Source organism: Magallana gigas, chromosome 9 (genome assembly GCF_963853765.1).
Source record: "Magallana gigas chromosome 9, xbMagGiga1.1, whole genome shotgun sequence".
Lineage (NCBI taxonomy): Eukaryota > Metazoa > Mollusca > Bivalvia > Ostreida > Ostreidae > Magallana > Magallana gigas.
The window spans coordinates 29,892,213-29,914,113 of NC_088861.1; the positions used below are offsets into that span (position 1 = coordinate 29,892,213).

At 31.9% G+C, this 21,901-nt stretch overlaps 1 protein-coding gene across 1 annotated transcript; it reads left to right on the forward strand.

Annotated features, from left to right (window-relative positions):
• Positions 1 to 217: 217 nt before the first annotated feature.
• LOC136271879 (scavenger receptor class A member 5-like) lies at positions 218 to 9,229 on the forward strand. Its single transcript, XM_066072456.1, has 4 exons — positions 218 to 222; positions 1,716 to 1,858; positions 2,044 to 2,185; positions 9,061 to 9,229. The coding sequence occupies exons 1-4, from the start codon at positions 218 to 220 to the stop codon at positions 9,227 to 9,229; spliced, it is 459 nt and encodes a 152-aa protein (XP_065928528.1).
• The last annotated feature ends 12,672 nt before the right edge of the window (positions 9,230 to 21,901 follow it).

The following is a 21,901-nucleotide window of genomic DNA, read 5'->3' on the forward strand; positions in this document are numbered from 1 at the left end:
CTATCCTATCCTGCATCTTGTAGCCAATCAGACTCAAGTATAAATTTTAGAGTGATTTCGCGAAATGAAAATTAACGTAACAATGCATTTACAATGCCAATTTTATTCGTTTTAAGAGTTAAAACATTTAAGAATGATTATTGATGTATCAACAAAACGATGCAAAACATTGATGCACGCTTTTTGACGCTACTTGTCTCTCAATTAGTACGCAAGTATGGAGTAACTGTGAGAATTCGATGTCACATACAAGTATGATAACTTCAAAAATAAACTTTTTACTTCATTTAAAGTCTACAAAATGTTAAAAACTTAATTGGATTTTCAAGTGAACAATTCGGTATTTTAAATGTTGAACACGTAAACAAGAAACAGACATTGTTTGTGTGTGTTTTTCACGTTTAATATTATTTCTTCGATGCGAGATAACAGGGACGTACATTTCTTAACTACGCTTGAGATTTAGAGAAATCATAATTTCTAGATCTTGTTTTCATCGCCGAGCGAATCGCTCGATAATTGATAGTTACGCTCAGTGATTATTTGATAAGGAAAATTATTTTATAAATTGTGTTTTTAAAACAACAGTTTGATAAGTGCATTGAAGTAATTTATCTGTTTTAATACATAAATCTTATTAAAACAGAAATCGAATCGCTTTATCGCTTTACGTTATTGTGTACAATCTGCGAACGATTTAATTTTACAGTTGCACAGGTATATAAATTATCCCGTTGTATGAATTATCGGTTTTATGTTTTAATTAGTCAATTTGAGTACTAAATTAATTAATAAAATCACATGATTCTCAAATTTCGTTTTATTTATCTTCTATTCCTATAGTTGGATGGTATGGGATAGTTATAGGATAGAGCTTATTTGCAGGATAGGATGAAGGATACAGGATATAATACATGATACAGGATATACATGTAGCATTGGATATGATTGTTTTGAAATTAGTCAACAGTCACAATAGCAGCACTGTAATTATTGTGACGTTATTAAAATGTTCATTTAAGAAATAAACGGCAATTAAAAACATTCACTGAGATATGAGCTTGGTTGGTTAAGTGATCAAATCCCGGGAAGCTCCAAGGGCATCTCAGAAGACTTTATCACGTAACTATCAACCAAGTTTATATCACGGAAAACTTTTTAACACTGCTGTTTATTACTTATATTTACATTTGGAAAAGGCAAACGGTTCAGGCTGTTTAAAATTACCGAAATGTTGTGTTTACAATAATCTAAGTGACAAGCGATAAACGTGTGCTATGATCATTGTGGCGTAACGGAAAAGTTCACACAGAATTAAACGTTTTTGCTATTCTATAAGTTCGTATAAGCAAACATAATTGGAAATTTAAATTTACAGAATTGAACGTTTTAGCTTCTTTATAGGTTCATATACATGTACATGTAAGGAAGCATATTTGCAAATGTAAATATATTGAAATAACCTGAAGGGTAAAGCAAGGAGAAGTGATAGATATAATAAGAAATATTTTTTTTTTATTATTATTAAAAACATTTTTATTAGCTAAAACGTAAGTAATTCTATGTTTTCATTTCAAAAGCTTAGCCAAATTATACTGAACCATTATTTTGATAACATAGTTTAATCTTTTATTGTGATGAAAACTACTTTTTAAAATATCGATTAAAGTACCCTTCATCTGTATCCGAATATGTCTAAGTATACCCCATTGTAGGAACGGTGCTTATCAAAAACAAAGTGCTCCATACGGCCAGGGCTCAGGACATATTGTTTTAGATGATGTTAATTGCATAGGCTCAGAAACTTTCATTGGATTCTGTAACCACCAGGGATATATGCACCATAATTGTGGTCACGGTGAGGACGTCGGAGTTGTATGCTGTATGTGTTTCTTTTTCTTGTCTGAGTATATATATATAATCCATCGATCTAAATACAACGTTAAGTATCACACCTAATTCATCAAAGAAATGTTTGTTAGGATTCATTTAGACTTTTGCTGGAAAATACCATGATGTAATGTATATTTTCAATCAATATAGTTTCCGTAGAATTGGTTGGAGGTTCATCGTCGAAAGAAGGACGTGTGGTTGTGAGACGAGGAAACACAGAGGGGACTGTCTGTGATGATAATTGGGACAACAATGATGCCAGGGTTGTTTGCAGAATGCTTGGATATCATGGGTAAAAATAAAATAAAGTACAGAAAATGTACAAGTATCAAATGGCATTTTAAAAAAACCCGAAAAAAGTATCATTTATAAAGCCGGATAAAAAAAGATTGAGAAGTTGGAGTCTTCAGATGCATGATAAAATAACCAAAAAAGAAAGAATAGAGATTTTAAATCTATTTATTTAAAAGAGAGTAAATAGGAATATTCAAATATCTTTGTAAATCTATACTTATAAATTAAGGCATTTTGCAAATAAACTACAAAATGCCTGCACCAGAGCACTTGCTTACACCTTTGGTATTTCAATACATGTGTGATGATGTCCGTAAGATGTAATTGAATTTTAACTGATAAGATATTATTGTGAAATTAATAAAAAACCTACTTTCATTTTCGATAAACAAGCCCGAAATAGCAAAAATGAGAGTAAGGTGGTGGACACGCTTTGGCGGATCCAAGTCAGGGATAGACTTGATCAAAATTGTGAGAATTATTCGACACTGAAAATGTTTCCTGTGCGATAGAATATTTGGAATGAGACATATTGGATGCAGATGTCATCACTTTGTTCATCTATTGCTAGTGCTTTCTGATCTATCATTGGTTTCTCCCAAATATAAATAACGAAATCAATAACTGACTGATCAGAGGTTTTTTTGTGTGTTGAATTTTTACTCTCGAAAGATGATCTGCAATTGAATCAAATGATCAAGTAGATTAGCAGCCTTTAATATATATTCTGTTGTTTTAAATTGACACCAACGTCTACAATTTCCAAACTCGCAGACAAAGGCCAGTGATTTATGCCCCATCCTCTTTTTTGTTATAAATTGTAATGTGGTATTGTCGCAACAAATGAGAAATTTCTGATTTATCAGATAAGGTACAGAACACCAGTACCCAAAATGTTCAATGCCTCTAATCTAAGTGATTAATATGTAGAAACTTTCTCGTTATTAGTCCATATCATCTTATAAAAGCATTTCTCATAAAAACCACGAACACTACTTTCGAAGCATCTTTTGTTAGAGTGATTTGTCTGCTCTTTATAGTGTTTGGTTCTTTATCCACCATTTCAAATGATCTACAAGATGTTTAGTAGCAGGAATCTGAACTCCTACGTTTCTAATGGGTTCCAAAGAGGTAGTGAAATTTAAGGTAATTGAATTAATAATATTCTCATGAATAGTCTGAAATATTGAATTATTCCTAGACACGAGACAATTACCCCAAAACCTTATGGATATTTCATGCTAATAATACTGGGGTTTTTTGCTACTAGTACTAGTGGACATTTTCGGTTGGATGAACATTTACTAAACAGCGACTTCGATCTGTCAGTATGGAGTGCACGTCTCACTAAAAGTGTATAGTGTCTTGTAAATTTTGCATTAACCGGGTGGTAGTATATACAAAATTTAAATCACGACAACTTGTAAATTTTGTATTTACTGCCACCCGGTAAATTCAAAATTTACGATATGACAACAGTTTCACGAAATATATGGCGATAACATTCTTACACCAACAATGCGCTCGTTGTATACCGCAAAAAATGTATAAAGTCTGGCCTTGCTATAGGTATATGTATATGAAATGAATCATGTAGATTTTATAACAACTTTATATACCTTACGTACTTTGCACACACATAGACAGCAATGCCCCCCCCCCCCCCAAATAAAACAAGAGAACAATAACAATATATTGTTTCATAGGCTTTCAGTTTTGCGGTTGACCTCTGTTCGATGATATAATTCTGTTGTATTTTCGTCTAACCTGTGGTGTTTCTCTATTTATTTGCTGTTCAGTGAACGAAGTCCCAATTGGATAACTATTTGAGTAAATTTTATCGGCAAGTAAAACGCACTCCTCAGGAAAGGGGAGTTCTCTTCCGACAAAGTTAGGTAGGAGGGCGTACTGCTTGGACCTGGAAATCCACACCTAATATGCCGTATTTTACACAAATTGTCAATGCATGTACAATCTGTGCGTGAATAGCATGAACATGTCTATAACCCGAATGATAAAGTTCTTAGGGTTCTGCCTTTGGTCTGTATATTTTAAAGGATGTTCTATCTATTGCACCTACTGCTGTGACAATTTTGCCAAACAATTAACATCTGCCCCCATTTGTTTATGGTTGGCCAAGATACAAATTGAAAACAATACACATGATATAACTCGATAAGATATGATAGTTCCTCTTTCACTGTTGTTACGCTAATGTTAAATAAAGATGATAGCATATGATATGTAGAGTAAAATCTCAACCAAATTAAGAAGAGCAGTGTCTGTTGTTTGACGTAATCAGGTGACGTGCTGGGATTGCATTGTTTTGAAACTCAAACAAATCACGAAAAATATCAACGAACGAATCGGGAGTTTTGCCAGTTATTTCATAAAATGAATACATGTACATGTGTGTACAGAATTATTGACAAACATCTCTTCCACTTCACTCCACTGGGAGTTAGTTCCGATGAAGAAAGCAGTTAGCCTTGTTACATATACATGTACATGTACATGTAGCTTTCAATAGAATTAAATGTTTTGTGTTGTAATTTTTATCTAAATTCAATTGGCTTTTAGTGTATGATTATAAACTTGGACATGAAAACATTATTTATTTGCCATATTGAAAAAGTGCAGCATGTCAAAAACATTTATGCGAAATACATGCAGAATTTTAGTGTTTTTAGGGTTCCATACAGTTTATCGATTATTGCAAGTCGTAGTAAATGTTCACCCAACCGAAAATGTCCATTAGAGTTTGAATTGTTGTCTCTAAATTTAGAACTCGTCTAAGAGTTGAAAAGACTAACCCTAATGTATTCTGAAAAAAAACTTCCCAAATAGAATATTTTTGAGTGGTAGTTATTTTTAATTTGTTTCTATTTGATTTTAAAGTATCGATGTAACAATATATTTAGCAACCAAAATTCTTTTGAGGTAATTAACTTTTATTCAGTCGTCTAGTTGGTAAACAAGTATGATCTTTTGTGCAATAAGATAAGCAGCTAATGTTGCAAGTACTTTGGTAAAAAATCTTGAAGCTTGATAAAAATGGACGAAAACAAAGAGATGCTTCTTGAAAAGCTTTCCATTTTATGAAAAACTGAAGGTACTTGCGATGATTTGGATGCATTGGTATGTGTAAAGAGAGCATCTCTAAAATCTAGAGAAATTAAGCAATCAAGCTAGTTCACAAAATTTATTACGTTTATCAATGTGTCCATTTTGAATGTTTATCACCATAATTATACCTGTTCGGAGGTTAAAAATTTATGCAAATATAATCATTCTCGATTCCCCCGATTATTTTGTTATCAGAAAAATGTAAAGGCCGTTTTGAATTTCCATGCAAGGAATATGTTCTAATTCACCTCTTTCCAACCTCATTTAAAGGTAAAGAATTGCATTATTTTTTAAGACATGTCTGAATTGAAAAACTAAGATTTTCTAGCTTGAGACCCTCTTTAATTTGTAAGACCCAATCATCATCCGTTGTTTTCCTGTTGATTGTAAACTTTTTAAAATCAACCCTTTACAGGTATTCAGGAAGACATTGACATTGTCCCTCTGTCATATTACTCCTGAGTCACTGGTTTGGTTTAAAGTTGCAAAAAGGACTCGCTTTATAATTTTTTTAACGTGCTAATATTTTTGACTGACCAAATCTGTTCTCCGCTCTGTAGTCGGCTTTTGGGTCAATCATCTAATAATAAGTAAAGTTCTTTCTCTTAAAAAGTTGCTTCTGCGAAATTATGCTACTCAATTTCCTAGTACACCATCTCCTGTTGGTGGAAGTGGAGGAATGGTTGGCGATTATTCTTTATATTCACTTATAAGTCCCGAAGCAAACACGGTGGTTTTGCGTCTTATTATGCGATGGTATACTCCTGCCCTGCAGATCTGATCCAGTAGACATCGCAAATGTGGTTCTTTCTGTTGTTTGAATATTTTTATCGTTGTCATTATAATGAGTTGAGAATTTGAAGGTATACATGTAAAAGAAATTTCAATTTTATTTCAATTTTAAGTATACTGATTACTCGGAATATGTAGTGAAACAATCTCTCGTTTCACACACTGTAGTCATGTTAGATATGTCATTTTATGTGACAATCCGAAATCGGGAGGTGTCTAGGTCTACAAAATTACTTTAAACAACCATTGTCCATTAGACTTTTCATTCGGGAGGTGTCTAGGTCTACAAAATTACTTTAAACAACCATTGTCCATTAGACTTTTCATTAGACTTGCAAGAAAGATCGTGAATGCCGACGGCATCATTGTGACGTCATTTTTTTGCTTGGTTAATGCTACGGCGTTATAGTTTCAACTTAGATAATCGGCAAAATTTGTCGAAAATAGCTCTTATGTTAGAAATTAACAAAAAATTTTTTATCTTAAAGGGTACCTGCAGCCCACCCAATGTGAAACTTATGTTAAAGAGTTTATTTATCGGAATTTAATGCAAAAAACGCATCGAAATCGATGCAAAAATAACGGAGTTACGCCGCTTCAAAGTGGCTATTTTTACCTGCTTTTGGAAATTTAATCAAGAGAAAACATACTTGGGCGATAATGAGGCTTCAGCGGAAGTGACGTCAAGAGGTCAACAGGAGGGAAATTTCTTTACAAAGCTTTACGAATTAAATTCGATTTTTCAGCGAAAATGATTGATATAGTCTCTGACGTACCTAGTTATTTTAAGTATTGTAGATTTAGAAATTTGTATCAGTAATTATTTTATTACAGTCAGATTTCTTTTTTAAGAATTTTGAAATTTGCTATTCTCGTCGCCTTTTCACCGATGAATACGATATCTTAAAACGCGTGCATTGGCAGATTCATGTTCATTATTCATATTTTGATTACATAATATCCTTTCACACACGAGTGATCCGAGACAATGACACAGGTAAACAGGTAAACTAACGAAGCCACTGCTCCAGACACACGTGTATCTGGGGTATGTATACACATGGTACACGTGTCTGGTGAACAAAGAGAGGGTTTCACATCTCTAGAATTGTAAATTGATATGTGTATAATTAGCTACTCAATTGTTAAAAAAAAAAATTAGACGTGTACAATTAAGTTTTCGTAAGCTAATACATTGGTATAGTCCTTCAATCAGTGATTACAGAATTATGCATGAGACTATCAAAAAGTAAACTATTGTTCAAAATAAATGCCTTTATTGTTACTTATCTAATCACTTAAATAATGTAGCAATTTACAATTTAGCAATTTAAACCCTGTTTATGTGATCAAGTAATTATATCGGAAGTAATGTTGGCTATATTTCTTATTTAATAAAGTCCAACTTTCTTTCGAGCGCTATGGTCAGCAATTTAACGCTTTAACTCCATATAGCTTAAATTACTGACAACGAATCATAATGAAATCTGAATAAACTTAAATATTTTGACAAAGGATGTCAATAAATGTAAGATGAAATTCCATTATCGTATTTTTAAAAGAATACGAGACAAACTTAATAATGCAGCCATCTTGGACTTTCGCCTTGATCCGTTTATAATCCCGTGTTTGTTTGTTAAAAAAACGCATACTATTTTGATTGTTATTGGTCCAATATCAATATTATTGAATAATCGGGCGACATCATTTGTAATTTTATGCCCTATACGAGGAATAGACCCTGCTTACCTTTTACGAAATATGTATAATCAATATTATTAGTCAGTTCATAATGTCACGGAAAAATCATTTGAAAGAATGACAATATTAAAATAATATGTTTCTTATAACAATAGTGCTTTGATTAATCATAATTTTACTACATATGCTGTGCATTTATATGCAAAATGTGTTACACATTTGACTAAATTCATAAAGCAAACAATTTTCCGAATTCGGCATTTTCTTCGATAAAATACGAGTTTAAACTCAAACAACAGTATATTTAGTCATCCACGGTTGATAAGGAATTAAAACATCAGAAAATAATGTTCTTTAATCGATAAAACAATGCAGGAAAACGAACTGTTTTCATACGATATTTCTGTTTCTCATATAGCTGCGTTGACCCCGTGACGTCACAGTTCATCTCGCGCGAAATCGGCTTGATTCAAAACTCGTTAGGGTCTGAAATCGGGTTTTCCCCAAATATCTCAAAAACAACTTATGCGATCGCTGTAATATTTTCAGGATGTTGTTTTTACACAAAGATCTCCATTATATCTAAAATTGACCGGTACCCAGGTACCCTTTAAAATAGAAATTATATTAGTTGAAATTCATGTAAATAATCTTTTATTTTTAAAACTAGGACAGAATACTAGATCCAGCCTCGTTAACTGATTAGAAGATTTTGACGAGAAGAAGAAAATCGTAAATGCAGTCATAATTTTCGCTTCGTTTTGATAACGTTTACAGTAGCTTTAGCCTCATTTGGTTCTTTGTCTTGCAGAGTATCCTACAAAAGACCTAATGCTTGCTGTGTGTAAAGATTTGAAGAATATTCATCCTCAAATCTATTGTCTTACCTTGATAAACTAACTTTTTTGCTGCTCTCGGGGATGTGGTATAAATTCTGGTGAATTATAACAAACGTTCCTTTACTTCCGAATTTCTTGATGAGTAATGATTGCGTCAATGAATGACTCTTCTTCATTTCTTTTCTATCAAAATACCTATTCGAAGACGACATAATTATTTGAAGTGTTAAATGTTTGGTGGAGAAAAATAAACTGAAAAAAGGGGGGTGTACAGTTTTTGGTAGCACTGTTTGTTATATTAGGACACACGAAATAAAAACTAAATTCAAATAAATTTATTGGCATCATGTACTTACAATATTTTTTTCCGTACTTACTTCGTACAACGTTACTTACGTAATTTTCGTTTTTTAAGTACTGCACGGGCCGTAGCGTTGGCTCGATTTGGCCAAGGAAGTGGACAGATTTGGATGGATGAGGTCAAATGTACTGGTAGCGAGACATCTCTAGCAAAGTGTCCCTTTATTGGTTATGGAATTAATGACTGCTCTCATTCCGAAGATGCTGGTGTTATTTGCCAGTGACATATTCTTTCATTCTGTATCTGCATTGACGTTTTTATACACCTTGATTTTAGTTTAAACAGAATTTAAATTTGTACTGTTTTATTATAGTTTATTTCAAACATGGGTAACATGAAAACAGATATCATAATTGAAAGTCATGATTAATAATATATTTGTTAAAAAAAGTTGCATGCAATGACAAATAAATGTTGTTTTGATAACAAACTTGGTACATTTTCTTTTGGGCAAATGAGTCCGATATTTCATTACTTCTTATTTTTGGAATAGGGTTATTCATATCACCCCCAAAGAGCATCCTGCAGAACCTCAGGCACTTGACCTCTGGTTTATATTAATTATAGCTGTAATATGGAATACGGCATGTCTTTTTTCTATAAATAATTTTTTTTAAAATATTTTTTTATGATTGATTTGCTTTTATATAAAACTATAAAAAATAAAATGATTTCGAGCCACTTTCACATAAAATCAAGGGAAAGTAAAAGCCTTTGTAATGATTTTGAATGAAATCCTTCCATTAAATCATAATATGATACTGTGGTTTCATTAGTATTCAAGGGTATAAATTTTCGTGGATAAAGTGAAAATCACAGTTTCAAGGATACGCAAATTCATGGTAAATCACCCTATCAATACAAATTGTTAGTAGAATTTGCACTTCAATGAACATTTGATTTTATTGATAAAAATAACAACGAAATCCACGAAAACTGGTATTCAACAAATATTGATGATACCACAGTAATCCACCACAAGAACGAGGAAAAATGAAATACCAAAAACATGAAGTTAAAGTACACAGAAATGAAACAGATCACTTAATCGAATAAGTGCAATAATATACGTATGAATTGAATCGGGACGAGGAAAACATAAATCATAGGAATATACACAGTACTGTATATGTTTAGAAAATTGTCAATTTCCGCATTTTGAAGCATATTTAAACAATCCACTCATAGATCACATCGCTCACCTGAACAAAAAAAATTGTATCAGTCTTTTTCGAAATGTTTAAATAGGAAACTCTTTAAAAGTATCGCACAACTTTCATACATTTTGAGAATTGACAATACATTAAACAATACACGAAGAAGGTTACTTTTTGGACTTTGTTTTTTATTAAGATCTAAGATGCATTAACTGGTCAATCTTTTTATCGCGTTATCCTAGGCCTCAACGTACTCCAGATTTTAGAATAACCTATACATAATTAAAAAAAAAAGGGTCGCTGTAACCTTGATGTGAAGATATGAAGATGTGAGAATGCTAATGCATAGTAAAAAAGGTAGCATTGTAAGTCTTTGAGAATTTTTTTCAATACACTTTTTCCCTATATACACCTACATGTATGTTGAACTTTAAATCCATCTTGGGGACCCAGTATTGGTTCGGGGGTGACGATTTTAACAATTCAGAATCTCATCGCACACGTTTTAAGGATGTTTGCGTAATAAACTCATAAATATGATTAACTATTTCCCAATATATTTGACTTTTGAATTACTATAAACCCTCCTTGGGCATTGTATTTTTTAACATTTTCCCTCTATATATCCTTGTTAATTTTGAACCCTCCTGGGACCCAAGCATTGGTCCATGGGTCACGTTTTTAAAAACGTACAATAGTTATAACAGACGACAGATGGACAGACAGACGGACGGACAGACGGACGCAGAGGAAAGCTATAGTCCCCTCCGGTGAAAACCGGTAGGGGACTAATAATCTTTACGCAAGCCCTATGGTCGATACAATGACATGTTTAGCAAGTACAATGTTTCATCAAGACACTTGCTGTCTGACTTTTTAGTCCTCTACCGTTTTAACCGGAGAGGAATATAGCTTTCCTCTGCGTCCGTTAGTCCGCCCGTCCGTCCGCCTGTCTGTCCGTCTGTCCGTCCGTCTGTCTGTCCCACTTCAGTTTTCCACACTTTTTTTCTTCATGCGTTTGACGAATAATATGAAATTTGCTGAACAGCTTCAAAATGTCAAACTACAGATCAAGTTTACACTTTTGTAGTGTCTTGTGGACATATTTTTGAGAAAATTAATTTTTTATATTGCAATTTTTTAATGTTCAGGTTCGATATTCTGCATATCAGTGTATTGTGTTCACAATTTTCACAAACCGGTAGGGTACGTGTATTGCTTATGCAATACTCTCAGAATGCTTGTTTTTATATACTTGTTAGACCATTATTTATTCACCGGGCTGCCATTACCTTGACAATGAGCACAGGGCGTACTTCTTCTAGGCACCTGATCCAACTTCTATCGTCTTAGAGGTCAGCGTTGCTCGGTTTGAATTAATTTGTATTTTGCTTTAAAGATTTTTCAGATGGTTGACAGTTTGTTATTGGCATTTTTCATAATCTACTTCTATTTCTAGATTATAGCTTTATAAACATGAAACAGTTTTTCTTATGATTTCAGTTACATTTTCCAGCTTGTGTATACCTATCTATTTATAAAGCGCTTTTATCTCTATTTAGTATTTTGAATAAATCATTTAGACAAACGATTAAACAGGAAGTAACTGATTTTTGATAAGTTTTACGGGTCATTTCAAATATTGATTCAAATATTGATTTGAATAAAATGAAGGCTTAGGATATATTTCATCATATTTTTCAACAATCTGTTTATTTCTATCTGAATTGTTTAAAGTAATAATTGCAATTCATAATACATGTAACTAACAATATGCAGGTTCATAGAAGCAGTAAGGCTAACTTGTATATAAATTTGTTATCATTTGTTAAGTATCATTTGTTACAACAAATAAAACGACTTTTATTTCGAGTCCACGAATTTTTATTTTGTGGGAACGAACTTCCATTAGAATAAGAGATGAATAATAAAAAAGTGACCTCCTTTCTAGTTTTCTAAAATGTTGGTTGTGCAGATGGCAAGAGTATTTACTCTTTTAATTCACCTAAAACTTCTTTGTTTTATCTGCTTGTTAAATATGTTTCACAAGAATGCTACTTATGTGCATAAACTTGTCTATTTCTCTTTAACTAACGTTTATTGCATATGTTTTATATACATTAAATAATATTAAAATTTTGAATAATTTCATTGAACTCAACGATGTTTCAAATTATACACGACATAATACTACTCTGAATTCAATGTTTTCTAGACATTGAACAATTTGACGAGTTTTTGAGAAGTCTAAAGTGTTAAGATTTTTCTCTGTCCCACTGTAAAAATTAGTTCCTCTTTGTTGGCCTATCCTACCCCCAGGAATCCCGATTTCATCAAAATTGAATCTACACCACCAGAGAATGCTTCCACACAAGCTTTAGCTTTTTGGCAAAATATATATATATATGGTATACATGCATCTGCCTATTGGGATAAGTTCGGAAAAAAAGTCCCCGGGATGATCACTTAACATATGAATGTTTTGGGTGATGGCGATAAGATCAATGGAAAAACAAAACATTGAAAATTAAATTATATCAAAAACAAGTACACAAGTACATTACGAGACGGTCACTAAGTACTGGTTTTCCGTGCGTCGGCCATCTTGTACAGCAGAACGAGGAGCGTTTCTCTGCTGAGTCCCAACGGTCCAGGCTAGGGGCAGGGGCAGCAAGATTTTCTTTAATGATTTTGTCATAGCAGAAACGTTTGATGAAACAGAAAGACAGATGTTATTGATATGTTTCCTATCGCAAACCATTGTTTTAAGTGTGTGATAATGTGTTACATGTGTAAAGAAAAATGTGCCAAGGATGAAAATTAGAAAACAGTAGCATCTTGTACTAAGCACATACAAGAATACTTTAAAATACATACCAGTAAATTAAGAGTTATCGAGATTCGGAAGGATGAGAAATCGTTCTTATAAAAAATGTCGTAACTGAATGTTAGCATTTTACACAAATTATGTCTAAAGAAGAAACAGTTAAATATTTTAGAAACAGGCACTCTGGTTGGTAAAAATTGATTTATCACTAAGATATACTTAAGATATTAGTGTAACAAATCATTTCTTGTAAATCATTTTAAATGGATTTTATTTTTATTTAGTTTCTAATTTTTGAAATTTTTAATACAATCAAATGTTTGCAGGCAAAACACAATTTATTCATATCAGGCAGATTTTTTTATATTTAGATTTTTCAATTGGTTATTTATTTTCTCAATTTCAATCATTCTTTTTTATAATTAAATCTTTGCAGGTATGAACAAATTCTTTATATCAAACAGAACGTTCATTTTCTCAAGTATGCTTTGTATACTTGTTTGTACCTTTACAGTCAAATCCGCTGCCTACAAATCCATCTTAAAATTGACACTCAAATGATCCGTCAATATCAATACACTCGGCGTTGCCGTCACATTGTTGTGTTCCGGTTGCACTTTCCTAAGGGTAGATGTGTTATGTTAAAAAAATTAATATGAACCCAATAAAGAATCCAAAACGCAAAATGGACAATTTACATGTAACAAAAAATAATATTCTACTGTATGATAGAACATTGGCTTTTGAAACAAAATATTTACCTCCCATCTCTTGATGCATTTATTGAATGAAAAAAACAACAAAGGATGAAACTGTCACATTTCTATCGCTTTGTTACTATTCCAGTTGTCGGAGTGGCACGTATTTATCTTGTATAATCTGGCAGTGAGAAACTGTATCTGTTTAAAAACGTAATAAGTCTCTCTTTTACGCTGCCCTAAGTGAATGTGAATCTGATACGAAGATGATTTTCCGTTGTTTGACTGTTTATTCCATTTAAACTGGAAGAGATCTCCGAAACGATTCATTTTCTGAAGAAGACAAGATAAAGATACATTACAGATTAGTGATATAGAAATCATTGTACTTTAGAATATAATGTATTGACAAATTGTTTTGTACTTTGATAAACATCAGCTGGAAGAAAAACTTTTGTGTGTTTCGAAGAGTGAGACTCTTAACATTTTCTGTTTAAAAAAAGAATTCTATATTTTAGCCATGTACATATTATTATGATCTTTGCAAATTAATATATGATTGAATGATTTATCTAGGATCGAACATCATTGTTTATTTGCTGAAAATGGTTTTTATTGCTTAAAACGGTATTATCACAGAGCCGCTCTGAAAAATCTATAAAAAAAAATGTAACTGTTCGATAGTTATAAACTATTCAGCCAATCGAAATCTTGGTTTTCTTGCGCCATTTTACCTAAAACTTTTTTAGTGCAGAAAAATTCAAAAGCAATATTAAAGTTATAAGCAAAATAGTTTTCATAAAACACTGGTTTGACGTTCTAACAGCCTCCTTCACTTTTGTACATTTCTAAAGCAGTGAATAAATATGCCGGTACAATAATGTTTGAAATGGCGTACTTGTTTATGTTTTTTTATACAGATTTACATGTGCATAGATATGTCATTCGTGATTTCAATTTGATACATATGTAATACTGAAAAAAAAAATGCATTAAAAATTGGCTTTCACATTTCAATATTTAGAAAATTGATATTTTTTTAAAAAATCATTGATTGCAGGTTCCGAATATTAAATTAGATATTAGAACTGGACAGGGTTTTAGAAATTTAGTGGCAGTTGATTGGGAATTCTCGGGTGCAAAATTGAAAGAGATCTGACATCTTTAGAGTCCCTTCAAGGTATCACACTGGTAATCGACCAATCAAAATGAATTTAGTCAATACAAGTTCTGTATATACTTTAGAATTTTTTTTCATTGACTGAATATTTTCATTTGCCCTTACTCAGTCAAAAAATAAAATTTGTACCAAAAAGGATATTTCATATATTTTGTTAGATGATGATCATTTTTCATTGGGACTACTTCTTTCAAGGCACATGCAGCAGCCTCCTGCAGTCTGTTCACACACAAACGCAAAATACGTGGTTTTGAGCGTAGACCTGTTTGCAATTGGAGATAAATATTTTGAGAAATGCCGTATCGTGTGCCCTTTTTGTGGGGTCAGCTGATGAGATAGGTAATAAATAACAACCGAATATTTTGTCAAGAGAAATACAATTTGATTTTTTAGAATTGTTTCCCCTCTATAGTTTTATATAGTCAAAACAACCACCAGTGTGATACTTTATAGCTCTATGATTTAATTTTAAACAGTAACACGCATTGCCCAAATTGACTGTATAATATTCTGAACACTGTTGTAGCCGTTCTTAGTCGAGATATAATTTCCAAAAAAAAGAAAAGAACAAAATTGCAGACAATGTAGTTATCCTAGTTACATAATTAAAAAAAAATATCACACCTTAATTCAAATGTACCTTACTAATTACATGTATTGTCCTGTAATCAATAAATGACACATAAGTTATAATTGTTAATGAGGCTGAATGTTTAAAAAAATAACCCCAATAGGTTTCCTTGGAATTTAGAAATGATTTTTTGTACTCATACCTAAGAATTTTGTAAAGAACAAAATCTCAGAAATTCAGCTCTAAATTTGGACTTTTTTATATTTCTTAATGCAAAGCTCTCCTTTTACATGTAGAGAAAATTTAAATCGTCTAAAAATGGCCACGATCATCCAGCCTTCTTAACAAAAAAATTAATCTTACAATTTAGTTTGCAGTGACCCAGTTCCCGAGATACAGTTTGGTATAATCTGGGAAAGAACATACGTTCCATCATCTATTACATATGGCTGTTACTCTGATTCATCAGTGAAGGCGATAAAAACGTTATTCATTGTATTCCAGGGAGATTTTTGGAAACAACGAATATCAGCTGCAACATAAGTATCATTTTTGTACATGTGGGTTTGTATCAATATTAAGCACCATTCACGATAGAGGTGAATATTAGATTTTCATTTTTTTGTAAAAGGTAAAGCATTTTTCTCTCCAACAGTAACTAAAGTGATCTGAACTTGGTATTTTGGCAGTGCGTCCTTTATTTGTTATTTGCAATGATGGTTGACTAGTCCGTCGTTTGAAATATATATTTTTCAGAAGGACAATTTTAGCAGGAGCTATTTCCCGTGGGCGTAAATGTTGTGCGTTAAACTGCATTGCTTCTTTCATTATTAATTTCATCTTGCCATACTGGGTATTTTGACACAAATAGCACTCTGAATGCAAAATATACTTTTGTTGGAGCTTTCTGTGCTTTATATTTGTTATGATGTTCGGACTTTTCCCTGTATATTTCTACTATAATTGTTTGAAATTGGTTGCTCAAAAAGAAAGTTTACTGCCTATCCCCACAAAATGGCGGTTAAGGGAAAAACTTTTAGGAAATAAAACTATCCATTAGGATAGAATAAACTGTACTATGAATCATACATCTCAGCGGTTCCTTTTACACGTTAAATTATGAAAAATTTACTATGACTTTCACATTTGTAAGAGGTTTTAAGGAAGAGGTGAATACAACAGATGATATGGACAGGGAGAAATTTTATGGATCGTACAATACCTGTCTACATATTACATGACACTGTTTTTATTGCCAAAATAAAGGAAAACTTGGTAAACAAAAATAACTTTCGTTGAATAAACAGTATACAAATAAATTACTGTACTTAAATATATATTCGTATTAATGAATGCTAATATATATTTTTATTTGTGTCTAATGCATATTCATTGAACGATTGATCCCGCTAACAAGAGTGTCCGAAGATTTCCTATGTCGCCATGTGTTGACTTAACTTGTGAAGTCTGTATACGCATTGAGAAGCGTCTGTCACAAAAGTGCTTAACAGTCGTAGCATATTTTATAAAATATCTTTAGAATGAAAAGGATGAAAGGGAAAAATCAATTATTGACAAGAATATGTTTCCTCACAAAATTAATTCGTAGTGATATATTGCCGTCTTTGATAAAACAAAAACACATAAAAGGAAACGTTTGCATGACCAAGGTCTGTATCCAACGTAGATTTTATTGGAAATTAAAAAAAATGCATGATCACCATTATCTTATTTTAAACTGTGTAAAGATCATTTCAAATGTATTTCGTACAACGTTGTAAAGTTCTTCTCAAACAAACCGTAACAGCCCAAGCATTTGTTAGAGCAACATCTATGCTTATGTTATATAGTACCTTTGATTTGAATTTTTTTTCAACAAAGAGAAATTGTTAGCAGAAAATATTAACTTTTGTGTAATCTGGGAATGATTGCATATATCCCTAAAGTATGTGTATGCTGCTTATATTATCCGAACAAGAAGTATTTGTCTTTGTACTGATGTGAAATTATTTAAGGGTCTGTAGTTTAACGCACTTTGACAAAAGGAAAAGTCAAAGTACTTTGATTTTGAGACCAACCCAAAGCACTTGATATCGTCGATATCAACCCACCACGAAAAAAAAATTGGGCATGATTTGATCGAAATACTTAATACTTTTGATTACAATAAATAGTTTGTGTTAACCCTGTTAAGCTCACTTGGATACATTAAGAAAACCGGGATTTCCAGGTAACTTGATTAAAGCTGCTTGGCCCGAATTTTTGATGATTACAGTATCACATTTTTTTTCCATACAAATCATTTATCTTAGAAAGTTATGGACTTTCTCCTATTTACACCAGCAGAATCAGTCTCCTTTCAAAGTTAGAAATATTCAAAGTAAATAAAAATAATTTCTCTTTGGGCAAACGAAAAAACAAACCAAAGTGCACCACGGGAATGTTTAGAAAAGGAAACCGCTTGGTTTCGTCCCCCGAATGATTGGGGTTATTCAACCTGCATGCTATGCATCGATTGTAAAGAGAGCAGACTTTGTAAATATTAGCGAACAAAACGTACACATGTTTATTTGTAATTTGTCTGATTATTTCGACCTTTATTTAAAGCGATGTCAAAGTCGTAATACAACCATACCCGTCTCGTCGTCAGGGGTGAAATTTAACATGAGGCGAAATAACGCGGTACCTTTTAATGTCGTTTGTTTTGTTAGAAAATTGTGTATGTTCATTGAAATTTGGCATAATTGATGGGTAAAACTACTGCAATGTCTATTATTATACATATACTAAGCATAGCCATCGTTTAAAAGCTAGCATAAAATTTGATATAAAGTCGGACCAAGCAGCTTTAACAGTTTCTCAATTAATTTTTTTTTTTCAGAAGCCCAAGTAGTGCAAAATTTACACACCGAAAACAACCCGTGAGATTTGTATTATGGCAAAAGGACTTAAACTACATCGACTGCTATCACGTCTTACTGTTAACGTTGCAAATACGTATGCTGCAAATTTACTTCTTTAAAACAGATCTCTTATTTAGTACAAAAGACTAGGCTATGTCAGAAACGAAAATGATTGATATTATAGGGGTTAATGTATAGCATATTTTCAAATGGCTTAAATTTCCTGTGATTGTAAACAAGCATTATGACAATGAAAAATATAAATTGGTTAATTAAACAAAACAATATTTGATCAATTACAATATTAGTATTTTTAACAAATTAAAAGCTCAATCTCTTTTTTTAAACGGTTTTTCAAAGCGGGTTAAATGCCTTCATGATAAAAAAGAATGATGTACCTTAAAACTCACTTTGATATTTTTTTTTCAAGCTGGGTTGATTTGGTCTGTAATTCAACGCACCTTAAAATGGATATTTTTTTTTTCAAATTCGTATTTTTTTCTCAGAGTGTTACCACAGGAACCTTTATCATTACGAACGAAACTTGTCACTTTAGTGGAATATGATATCAAACTTTCCCTTACATATTGCTTCATGTCTGTGTTCCATATGCGAAGCCTGCTATGATAGTTTTCATTTTGAGATCAAGGAGGCTTTAAAGTTATATGTCAATGGAATTATTTTTTTGACGTTTTCCTTATATCCCGTAACCGTTGATCTGAATCATACAGTATTCAAGTGCTTGCATATCAGTTCAAACTAGATCTGTTGATTCACATTCTGTTTAGATCTATTTTTTCTATGAAGAAAAACCCATGGTTTCAACGATAGTTCATGTCAATTAAGAAAATGTTGATATTGCAAAAAATGATGCACTTTTATACGTATGTTTATAACATACGTGTGTCAACTTTTTTTGATACATTTTTTTTTATTTTACATTGTATTTCTTCGATGATTCTATCCTTTCTAAGGAAACCCATTTGATTTAATGTATTAGTAGAATCTTTATTTTTAATAACATATTTTAAAAAACATATACAGTAAAACTTGTTAAATCCGGATGTTGTGCATTCCGGCATGTTGTCCAATCCGGCGAATTTATTCATCCCCTTGACATTTTTCAATCATTTTATGTTTAAAAAATGTTGTGCAATCTTGTTTATTTTCTAAACCGGCCACGATTTATAGAACCGACTAACTATAATTAGAGTTATCCCCCTTAATCCGGCCACTTTTCAATCGGCCTTATGCGGGATAATTACTGCTCAATTATCGATCACTTATCCCGTCCTTGCAATTAATTTAAACCACTGTTGTTTTCCAAACTAGCAACTCATTTTAGTTTTTACCGTTAACTCTTTTTATCAATAAATACCCATTTCCAAAGCAAAAATTAGATCAATTAGATTATACTTGCAGAGTAACAGTTTATTCTGTCAAAATGCTCCATTCTTGATAAAATTCTTGTAAATTTAAGGAAGGAGTCTTTTCTGGTTTTCGACTTGTCATACGTAAATTTGATTATTTGTTCATTAAATCAAGATGAAAGGAAATTAAAATAGTATATTTTTCTTTCTTTTTTACTATCATACAACTTGGCATAGAAAAATGTAATCAATGTTTAGAATGGAACAAGGACTATATTTTTGGCGTAGGAAAATATCACATGTTGCGCAATTCAGAATTGCTGCAGATTATATATATATAATGAGTCTGTTTTAGCATTTTAAAAACAATAACAATAATGTTGGATTTTTTTTACTAATGTGAACTAATAATATGATACTTGGGTTTCAGAATATGTTTTTAAAATATGATTTGCCTATCAAATAACATTTTTATAAGCTTTTTAAAGCGCCCATTCTATACATTGAATTTTGTGAAAAAATCACTAAAATCAGTTTTTCTCTCTTGTGAAACGGTCAATATATTAGCTTTTCTGTCAATTTATATCTTTATATAAAGTCTTCATAATACATAAAAATTAGAAATATTTTATTATTTGAAGCATAAAAAAATAATCAAAATTTCTTCAAAATGTAAGAAAATTAGAGGAAAAGCGGGGTAAGCAATATCAATTTTAGTATAAATATTTATTCCAATTTAGTAGTATAAGCTGATAGACACTCTCATAATCTATGATTTCATTGAAGATTTGAATCTTCAAATCTTAAACAAATGTCTACAGAACTATAAAGAGCTACCCTTATTTTTATCAGTATTTACGTTGAGGAAAAGGTAGTGACCTTGACCTGACCTTTATCCGAAAACAAAAGGGTCAAATTTAATTAAACTGATAGAATCATTAAGTAATATGATCCGTTTGACTGTGTCAAAATTTCATGCATTTCTCATTATAAGAAGTATGTTTGATAATAAAAAGACTCCTTCCTTAAAAATTTATGTATTGTTCCCTGCATGTAAACAGTTTTCGGCATTACATAATCAACCACCCGTTGACTTGTCGCGTGGTCAATGTTTGTTTATTAATTTTGGAGAAGCATTCACTTGTCTCGTGTCTTCTCAGTGTAATAGGGTGAAGAAAAAATATCAATGATTTGATTGAAAAGGTATTTCCATTGTACGTATTTCGTTATGCAATTATTGCTTTTTCCAAATAAAAAGAAATGAAAATGAAAATTAGCACTGTAATCACGATCGAGGATGACTAATATATTTCAGAAGAAATCAAAATGCTGAAGAATACACGATCAAGACTTATTGCATTAAATACTAAAATGAATATGCTACAATCGGCCTTATGCGGGATAATAACTGCTCAATTATCGATCACTTATCCCGTCGTTGCAATTAATTTAAACCACTGTTGTTTTCCAAACTAGCAACTCATTTTAGTTTTTACCGTTAACTCTTTTTATCAATAAATACCCATTTCCAAAGCAAAAATTAGATCAATTAGATTATACTTGCAGAGTAACAGTTTATTCTGTCAAAATGCTCCATTCTTGATAAAATTCTTGTAAATTTAAAATATTTATGTATTGTTCCCTGCATGTAAACAGTTTTCGGCATTACATAATCAACCACCCGTTGACTTGTCGCGTGGTCAATGTTTGTTTATTAATTTTGGAGAAGCATTCACTTGTCTCGTGTCTTCTCAGTGTAATAGGGTGAAGAAAAAATATCAATGATTTGATTGAAAAGGTATTTCCATTGTACGTATTTCGTTATGCAATTATTGCTTTTTCCAAATAAAAAGAAATGAAAATGAAAATTAGCACTGTAATCACGATCGAGGATGACTAATATATTTCAGAAGAAATCAAAATGCTGAAGAATACACGATCAAGACTTATTGCATTAAATACTAAAATGAATATGCTACAATGTGTTCCAAACCGGATGTTGCCTAATCCGGCCCAATACTTCAGAACCACTCTCCGCCGGATTAAACAAGTTTTACTGTATAAGAAATTCGGAATTTATCCTTAGAACTGAAAAATGGAAAAAAAAAACTCAACACTTAAAGGGCTTATTTCTACATTAAAAAAAAACAAACAAACAGGCGTCCGCTTTCAAAAAGATAAACAAACCA